The sequence below is a fragment of the Callorhinchus milii genome, unplaced genomic scaffold, assembly GCF_018977255.1.
Source record: "Callorhinchus milii isolate IMCB2004 unplaced genomic scaffold, IMCB_Cmil_1.0 Scaffold5, whole genome shotgun sequence".
Classification (NCBI taxonomy): Eukaryota; Metazoa; Chordata; class Chondrichthyes; order Chimaeriformes; family Callorhinchidae; genus Callorhinchus; species Callorhinchus milii.
In genome coordinates this window covers 3940024-3949992 of record NW_024704746.1, presented here as the reverse complement: position 1 = coordinate 3949992, position 9969 = coordinate 3940024, and the positions used below count along the sequence as shown (strand labels likewise).

Here is a 9969-nt window from a genome sequence, read left to right as displayed (position 1 = left end):
GACAGACACACACACACACAGAGACACACACACACACCCAGACACACACAGACAGACACACAGACAGAGACACACAGACACACACACACCCAGACACACACAGACAGACACACACACAGACACACACAGACAGACACACACAGACAGACACACACACAGACAGAGACACACAGACAGACACACACACAGAGACACACACACACAGACACACACACACAGACAGAGACACACACACCCAGACACACACACAGACCCAGACAGAGACACACACAGAGACACCCAGACAGACACACACACACCCAGAGACACCCAGACACACACACACACACAGACAGACACACACACACACACAGACACACAGAGACACACACACCCAGACACACACACACAGACCCAGACAGAGACACACAGAGACACCCAGACAGACACCCAGATACACACAGACAGACACAGAGACACACAGACACACACAGAGACAGACACACACAGACACAGAGACACCCAGACAGACACACACAGAGACACAGAGACAGACACACACAGAGACATCCAGACAGACACACACCCAGACACACACCCAGACAGACACACACCCAGACACACACACACACACACACAGACACACACACACACAGGGACACACACCCACACAGACAGAGACACACACAGAGACACAGACACACGCAGAGCATTACAGAGACACACACAGACAGACACACAGAGACATAGACAGAGATACAGAGACACACACAGAACATTAAAGAGATACAGAGACACACACACATCATTATAGGGATAAGACAGAGAGAGTGTGAGACACACAGAGAACATCACAGAGATAGATACATAAAGTGTGGGAGACAGAAAGAGAGTTATACAGATCCAGTGAGAGACAGTCAGAGAGGGTGAGACACATAGAGAGAGCATAACAGACATACAGAAAGAGAGAGGGGGGGAGAGAGAGAGAGAGAGAGCATTATAGAGATACACACGTAGTGAGAGAGAGATGCACACACAGAGTGAGAGAGGATCAGAGAGCGACTGACACACACACACACACATAGTGATACATAGATATTCAGAGAGAGAGAACCAGAGAAACACAAGAGAGAGACAGAGTAGTACAGAGAATAGGGGAGAGAGAGACCAGGGACAAGACAGGTTGAGGGCTGAGGGCTGGAGGAGCCGCAGTGAGATGGAGGAATGGAGCACAGTCCCTCTGATAGTCATCATCAGCCTCACAGTGCGCTGGGCAGTGTCTCTCAACTCCTACTCAGGTCAGTAACTCTTACTCAGGTCAGTAGTTATTACTCAAGTCAGTCACTCTTACTCAGGTCCGTAGTTATTACCTAGGTCAGTAATTCCTACTCAGGTCAGTAACTCTTACTCAGGTCAGTAGTTATTACTCAGGTCAGTCACTCTTACTCAGGTCCGTAGTTATTACCTAGGTCAGTAATTCCTACTCAGGTCAGTAACTCTTACTCAGGTCAGTAGTTATTACTCAGGTCAGTCACTCTTACTCAGGTTCGTAGTTATTACCTAGGTCAGTAATTCCTACTCAGGTCAGTAATTCCTACTCAGGTCAGTAATTCCTACTCAGGTCAGTAACTCTTACTCAGGTCAGTAATTCCTACTCAGGTCAGTAACTCTTACTCAGGTCAGTAACTCTTACTCAGGTCAGTAATTCCTACTCAGGTCAGTAATTATTGCTCAGGTCAGCAATTATTACTCAGGTCAGTAATTCCTACTCAGATCAGTAGTTATTACTCAGGTCAGTAATTATTACTCAGGTCAGTAACTCCCCCTCAGGTCAGTAATTATTACTCAGGTCAGTAACTCCCCCTCAGGTCAGTAATTATTGCTCAGGTTAGTAACTCCTACTCAGGTCAGTAATTATTACACAGGTCAGCCCTGCTCTGCATTCCAGTCCCAGCACCGTGCACTCGAGTCATCATTACACACTGATTGATACACCCGGTGGTATTACACAGTGACTGAGAGACCTTACACACATTGTGTGACGGTGTTCGGGCTGATGCTCTCTGTGTTGTCAGGTGCAGGGAAGGCCCCCATGTTTGGAGACTACGAGGCTCAGAGACACTGGCAAGAGGTGACGTATAACCTGCCTGCTCACCAATGGTCAGTGCTGTATACAGACTAACTGCCAGCCTCACACTGGGCGCGGGGGGTGGTGGTGGGAGTTGGGGAGGGTGGCATGGGGGTTGGTGAGGGGGTGGATGGGGGGGGAGTGGGGGGGGGCTATGCTGACAAGCGGGGAAGGAGACTTTTACCTTATGAGAAGCCTGTAAATATTTCACAGAATCTACTGTGTATGATTAGTGCGCGTGGGTGGTGGGGGAGGGTTTGGGTATGTGTGTGCCGAGATTGTGTGTGTGTGGGGCTGTGTGTGTATGAGAGACGGTGTGTGTGTCTGTGTGGCAGGGGGTGCGCGTGTGGCGGGTGGGAGTGTATATGTCGCGGGATGTGTGTGTGATGGCGGTGTGTTTGTGGCGGTGGGGTATGACGGGTATGTATGGCCTCATGGATTGCCCTGTAACAGTAACTACTGCTGATGGGAGAGGGTTGAAGTCAGGCTGTTCCAGGGCCTTGGGACGTCCTCCTAACGTGAAAGGCGTTATACAAATATAATTTGTTGTTGGTGGTATAAAGCGGGTGGTTTTTCTGCAGGTATTTCAACACGAGCCAGAACGAGCTGCAGTACTGGGGGCTGGATTACCCCCCACTCACAGCCTATCACAGCCTCGCCTGTGCCTATGTGTAAGTGACCTCTGCTTCCCCAGGATTTCCTACCCCCCCATCACCATCACGCTCCAGCGCAGAGCTGGGGGGAACGAGTGCTGCAGTGTCGGAGACGCTGTCCTTCAGATGAGACGTGAAACCTCACTCCCCTTCTGTTCCTGTCCAGCTTTAGAGAGTTTCTCTCTCCTGGTTTCCTGGCCGACAATCCCCCCTGATAAAATCTCTCGCTCACTTCATGGTTGTTTTCCGGCATGTCATTGTACGCAAATTGGCTACTGCGTTCACCTACAAAACACACAGTCACTACACTTTACAGTAAGTCCTGTGAAAAGCTGTGAGACGTCCTCCTGATGTACAATTAGGTGCTGATCCAGCGCCGGAAACACAAACCATCCCGATGTTCTGGTAAGTGAAATGACTGCTATTGTAGGCAAACACAACGCAAAGCGATGTCCCACACACAGGCTCTCAGGTCAGACAGTGATTAACGTGGAGGAGTATTAGCCAGGAAAGTTACTAAAAATGATTGTTGGACTAAAAATGATTATACAGTAAACCTCACATAAGTCGCATCAGTTGGGCCCCATACATTTAATATGACTTGTGCTAAAGTATGAGTAATGTCAAACTTGCACAGAATATAAACTCTCAAACGAGACTTGGGCAGATCATAATAATAATAATCCTTGCATTTGATATAGCGCCTTATGTCTTTGAGATGTCTCAAAGCGCTTCACAGCATATATTGTAAGTGCAGTGACTGCGTATGTGGGCGAAACGCGGCAGCCAATTTACCACAGCAGTGTCCCACAAACAGTCGTGGATTGAGTGACCAAATGATTATTATTATTATTTTCTGGAGGGATTATTACCCCTGGAAAGTGAACCGCCAATCGACTAACAAGCGGGTTCCTACTCACTACTAGGTAAACAGATGTACGATTTAGGTGATTATGTCACTTAACGGTTTAGACTTGTGCGAGTTTTACTGTAAATGCTGTTGGCTGTGGATGAGTGAGTCTGTTCACACAGTGTTAGTTCCCCAGGTGTAGTAATGGCTGCTGACATTACCTCTCTGTGTTTGCCCAGAGCCCGGCTGATAAACCCTGACTGGATCGCACTCCGCACCTCCCGCGGCTACGAGAGTCCTGCCCACAAGCTCTTCATGCGAGCGACAGGTAGGTCTCCTGCCCAGCCCCGCTCTGTGCTGAGTGCTGATCTCAGCCCAGCTCAGACACAGTGTATATTTATTAGGTGACGGTTATGGCCGGTGCTCAGGCACCGGTTTGTGAAGTGAAGTGTAACCTCGCTGTCTCTCTCTCTCTGTGTGTGTCTCTCTCGCTCGCTCAGTGCTTGTTGCCGACGTCGCCGTGTATATCCCCGCCGTCCTGTGTTACCTACAGCGGTGCCAGGCTCCTCGCGGCAAGAAGGTATGTGACACTCATTGGCTCCGCACCTGTGCACCCCACCTGCTCCCAGTAATGAGCCCACAGTCTCTGATCTCTGCACAGTAGAGGTGAATGTAACTGCCCCTTTTGTTAGGGCAGCGCATTGGGGGAGGTGGGGGGGCAGTGAGGGAGAGAAACCAATTAAAGCTCCTCATTTCTCACCTTTCTCCCCAGACCCCCTTCCCTCCCTACCCTCGACACCCGCCACCCCCCCCCGGCCGCTAGCCAGGACAGCTAAGCGCTTTGGGACGTCCCTGGGGATGTGAGGAAAGCGCTGTATGACTGTGTTATTGTGTTGTGTTACTGTGGGGGGGCACAGGTACTGAGCTGCTCTCTGTTTCCCCCCCAGGTGGCCGCCATGCTGTGTGCTCTACTGTATCCCGGCCTCATCCTCGTCGACCACGGACACTTCCAGTATCCTTATCTCCCACCATTCTTCCCACCTTCCCTCTCTGCCCGCCGGAGTCCCAACCCCGCCCCTGTGCTGAGTGGCTGATCTCGGCCGCACTCTGTGTTGAGTGGTTGGTGTGTGGAGTGGTGTGGGGGTATCAGGTGGGGTTCACCAGTTGCCCGCGAGTTGCCTTTAACACATGACCAGGTATAACAGTGTGAGCCTGGGGTTGGGCGTGTGGGGGGCGCTGGGTCTGGCCTCGGGGCACCCCCTGCTGGGCTCCGCCGCCTTCTGCCTGGCGCTGAACTACAAGCAGATGGAGCTGTACCACTCGCTGCCCTTCTTCTGCTACCTGCTGGGCTGGTGTGCGCGGGCAGGACTGCGCGGCCGAGGGTGAGTGACCGGCACGCCTGCCCGCCCACAAAGCGCGCCCCCACGAGCGCCCCCCGCGCGGGTTAGGGAGAAGGGCGCGTTCTCTTCCAGGGAAGGGAGTGTGGAGGGGGGGTTGCGGGGAGAGAGAGAGAGAGAGCACATTCTATTCCAGATTCAGGGCGATTTCCATATGCTGGTGACGTACGGATGTGGAACTCTCAGTCTGGTTTGGAGGATCTGAAGCATGGTTTGGGTTCGGAGTCAGGATGACCCCCCCCAAAAAAGTAAGTAGCGAGCAGCCTGCATGGTAAAGCCATCAATAAATCTCACTCCCTCTGGTTCTCTCACTCCCTCTCTCCCTCTCTCTCCCCATCCCCCTCTCTCTGCCTGTTTCTCCATCCCCTCCCCACCCTCTCCCCCTCTCAGGTTGCTGTGGCTGCTGGCGGTGGCTGTGACGGTGCTGACCGTGTTTGCCGCGTGTTGGCTGCCGTTTCTTTCCGATGTGGCTCACGTTCAGCAGCTGCTGCGGAGGCTGTTCCAGTGGAGAGGGGGCTGTTTGAGGTACGGGAACTCGGGGAGAGGCTCCGTCTCCGGGAATAACACGGGCGCCGTCACTGTCCGCGCGCCAGTGTCCGCGTACCGGTGTCTTATCGCGCTTCTTCGGCCTATCTTATCCCCACCCTCCCTGCCCTCCGCCCCCTCCTGATCCCACCCCCCTGCTAGGGGCCAAATCCCTGACTGTCCAGCACCTTGGGACGTCCTCCTGACGTGGAAGGCGTCGTGTAAATGTCATGTGTTGTTGTTGTTGCTGTCCCCGGAGTCACACGCTGACCTCCAGCCTCTCTCTCTCCATCCCCCCCCACCCCCCCAGGACAAGGTGGGCAACGTGTGGTGTAGTCTATCCGTGCTGTTCAAGCTCCATAGGCTTCTGGCTCCCAGCACCCAGGTGTGGCTCAGGTAACTGCCACTCGCTGACCGTTAATGTGTGTGTATTTGGGGGGGTGATGTGTGGCATGCGTGGTGCGTGCGAGTGGGGGTTGAGGTATGGAGTGAGTGTGTGTGAGGGGGATACTACAGCATATGCGTATAATTCCCAGTGCTATCTGGTGTGTGGGGGGGGGGTGTGGTGGTGGTGTGTGGGGGCTTATTACAGTGTATAATGTACGACTCTGTTCCCTCCCCACCCCCAGTGCAGTGGCCACGCTGCTCTCTGTGCTGCCCGGCTGCCTGAAGCTGACGGTCACTCCCACTCTCCGGGGCTTCAGACTGGCTCTGGTGAGTCTCCAGTGTGACGTGTAGTGACTTTGTGTGTGTATGTGTGTGTGTTACACTGAGTTCAACCACTCGGCACAGAGCGGGGCTGAGATCAACTGTGTCTCTACACCGACTGAGTGCGTGAGTGAGTGCAGGATGTCTCTCTCTCTCTCTCTCTCTCTCTCTGTCTCTCTCCTCTCGCTGTGAGTCAAACAGTCTCCAGGATTCCTTTTAAGTGTTAAAATTCGCGGCACAGCTGCTGGGATATAGTGAGCTGCTGCTGTCTGCACCGCTCGTTTAATGGCGAGCTTCCAGATCGTTCTGTACAAGTTTCCAATTTGTTCAAAAATGTCCCAAAGCAGAAAGATCCAGGAGGAAAAAAACAGCCCCTTTCTCTCTCTCTCTCTCTCGCTTGCTGTGTGTGTCTCTCTCTTTCTCACTCGCTCCACGTGTATGTCTCTCACTCTATCTATTTCACCTCTTAAATCAATTTCTTCACCAAATCACTGTTTAATTTCCTCCTGAATTTCCTGACAATCTGCATCCCATGCCTCCCACAAAATACAGTTAATCAATTTATAGTGTACGCTGTGAAGCACTTTGAGACGTCTCGACCACGTGATAAGGCGCTGTATCAAATGCAAAGATTATTATTACCTCCACCATTTCCCAAGCTCGTCCATTCCCCACAATCCCCTCTCGCTCTCTCTAAAACCAGTCACTCTTACCCATCCCTCTCCTGAGCTCCAGCTGTGTGCTCAGCAACAAATCCACAGTCACTACGCTTGACCCCGATTTCCTGGGAAATGCTTTTGAGATTTTTTTTGCTGCATGAGGCGCTGTGTGAGAACCCAGGATTATTATTAATAATGATCACTGTTTTTGTAATTTACAGAAACTGAATTAATAAAAGTTTATTTCCTCCCCCCCCCCCCCCACCCCGTCTGCAGGTGACCTGTTCCCTCTCCTTCTTCCTCTTCTCCTTCCAGGTGCATGAGAAGTCCATCCTCCTGGTGGCCGTGTAAGTGACCTCCCTCCCTCCACCATCCGCCCCCGCTGTACCCCTTCCCCCCGTGCCGTCATTCCACTCTACCCCCCCCTCGCCTCGCTCGCTCTCCTGCTCCCCCTGCCCTCCACACAGAGACACTCTGTCTCCCCACGTTCTATCGGCCCTGATGCTCACTTTCACCCCCAGCCCACACACACCCTGCTCCCCCGGGGTGAATGGGTGGGGGGTGAGGAGGGGTTGACGAGAACGGGGCCACAGGGAGATTGAGGGTGAGGCTCAGGTATAATGGTCCTGCCTTTGCTGTTCTGCTGTCAGCCTCTCTCTCTCTCTCTCTGTGTCTGTCTGTCTGTCTGTTCCCAGGCCGGTCTGTCTGCTGCTGCATGAAGTCCCCTTCATGGCAACATGGTTCCTGCTGGTATCGACCTTCAGGTCAGTGCTGTTTGTTTTACAATCACGCCGCTGTGTGCCGGGAGGGCTGCGCGCCGGGGAGGGTGGGGTGGGGGGGGGTTGTGTGTGACAGCTGCTTGTGTGTTGGGGCGTTGTGTGACTCGCTCTCTATTATTCCTCAGTATGCTGCCCTTGCTGTTGAAGGATGAGCTATTGCTTCCCTACGTGGTCACCTCTCTGACCTTCCTTCTGGCCAGCACACAGCTGCTGCGGCCGCTGGACAGCACATCTACGGTCGACCTACAGCTCCAGTCATTTTCTCAGTGTCTCCGCAGATACTTTCCGGGACTCCCAGCCCCCCCGCACCTACTCAAGCTCGCGGTGAGTAACATGGGATACCATTCAGCACAGGGAGGGCGTACTTGGAAACTCCATCCTGCGGTCCCTTCGCCTCGCTCCCTCCCTCGCCTCCTTCAAGGCCTGTCTCAAGACCTCCTTCTTTGACCGCGGCTTCGCTCACTCCACCCTCCCTGCCTCCATCCCTCCTGATCCCAACCCCCAGCTCGGGTGCAAATCCCTGACTGTCCAGCGCTTTGGGACATCCTCCCGATGTGACAGGCGCTGTGTAAAGTTAATGTGCTGCTGTGTTGTCCAGCTACAAAGGTAATACCCAGGGCTGGAGGGAGTATTAGCCATAGTCCCAGGCGGGAGGAGGATAGACATTTCTAACAGCCCCTCTCTCTCTCTCTCCACCACCCCCCACTACAGTTCCTATTGTCGATGGCTGGCATGGTGACACTGAGCCTGGCCAGTGCGGTGCTCGTGCCCCCCCGCACTCTCCCGGACCTCTTCCCGGTCCTCATCTCCCTCTTCTCCTGCGGTCACTTCCTGCTATTCCTGATGTACTTTAACATCGTGCTGCTGTGGGGGCCAGTGACAGTGACAGCCAACGAGCGGCGAGGGGGCAAAACCAAATGAAGGATAGCAGCAACGGCCTCCCTCGCCTCCTGAAGGAGCTCGTCGTGGCCAGGACGGAAGTGGGAAAGGAGGTGAGCATTCCTGGCGGCGTTCCAGAGGGCCAGAGTAAGCATCCCGACCGCCAACGAGATTTGCTCATCACAAATCCCGATTTCCTGGGAATCTGGGAGATTTATTTACCTCATAGACTGTAAGGAACCTTACAACGCTGATTGTTTTTTAAAAATATTTTCCAAAAATTCGTGTTTTTTGAGGGAAAAAATATTTTTTTTTAAGAAAGGGAAAATAAAAGATAGGAAAAGGAGACAGCTCGACCTGCTGACCTTTAACACACCTGCTCACACTCGCTCTCCTGCTCACACTTGCACACTCACACTCTTGCTCACTTATTTCTGCTCACACTTGCACCCACACATACTCCTACTCACATTCATTCCCACTCGCGTAGCGAAATAATGGCCAGGAAGTGATTATGTTTTTTGATGGATCTGTTATAACACAGGTCTAATTTTATGGATCAAACCCCTGTCACCCTGTATCACATATGTGCACACGCACACACCACACATGTGCGCGCGCGCACACACACCACACGCAGGCATACGCAAATAGAGTTACGATTCCATCAGGAAGTGTGAGAAGTATATTAAGATGCACAGACTTGGCATATTCCCACCTGTCACCCCTCTTGCTTGGTCACCCACTCGCCTTTTTATTAATGGGATGTGGAATTTGAAAAGTTGCACAAAGCCAGGAGGTGGGAGGCAATGGGGCTTTGAGGGAAGAAGGGTCAGACTGGGTGATGCCATTCAGAGGGGATGAGGGAAAGGGTGTGAGAGAGAGAGAATGGGGGAGCGAACACCATCGTATCTGGGAGCCAGACGGGAGGAGATGCCTTCAAACGACTGCAGGCACCTCGGCTGGGCTGGGGACTCTCCCAATTTTATGTCCAGATCTCTCTCTCTCTTTCTCTCTGCCCTTCACATGGCCTCTACAGTGAGACACATGCAATCCACCTTGTGCAGATTTGGCACTTGCTTCCCAACACCAGCTGTCTGCAGACTGCCACCGGCTATAAAAACACACACAAAAACATGCTTCCCACCCTATAGCCCCCTGCACATACACAAACATATTTCCCCACTCTGTAGCTCTCTACAACAGCAACAATTTACATTTATACAACACAAGAAGAAGATTACATTTGTTTAGCGCCTTTCATGTTGGGAGGACGTCCCAAGGCGCTGGACAGTGTACAGCATTTCAGACCCGAGCTGGGCTTGGGGGGATGGCCGATGGCAAGGTCGAAGAGGAGGGTCTTGAGGCGGGACTTGAAGGAGGCTAAGGAGAGGGCGAGGCGGAGTGATTAG

The 9969-nt window shown here is 52.7% G+C and overlaps 1 protein-coding gene across 1 annotated transcript; it reads left to right on the top strand.

Moving 5' to 3' along the window:
• Positions 1–1116: 1116 nt before the first annotated feature.
• Positions 1117–8861, top strand: alg6 (ALG6 alpha-1,3-glucosyltransferase). Its single transcript, XM_007908948.2, is given in 15 exon segments — positions 1117–1277; positions 2055–2139; positions 2689–2778; positions 3850–3938; positions 4111–4190; positions 4558–4622; positions 4807–4992; positions 5398–5504; positions 5507–5532; positions 5843–5928; positions 6162–6246; positions 7176–7246; positions 7595–7663; positions 7804–8002; positions 8390–8861. Coding segments are annotated over 15 exon segments (1530 nt in total). The 5' UTR covers positions 1117–1195; the 3' UTR covers positions 8600–8861.
• The last annotated feature ends 1108 nt before the right edge of the window (positions 8862–9969 follow it).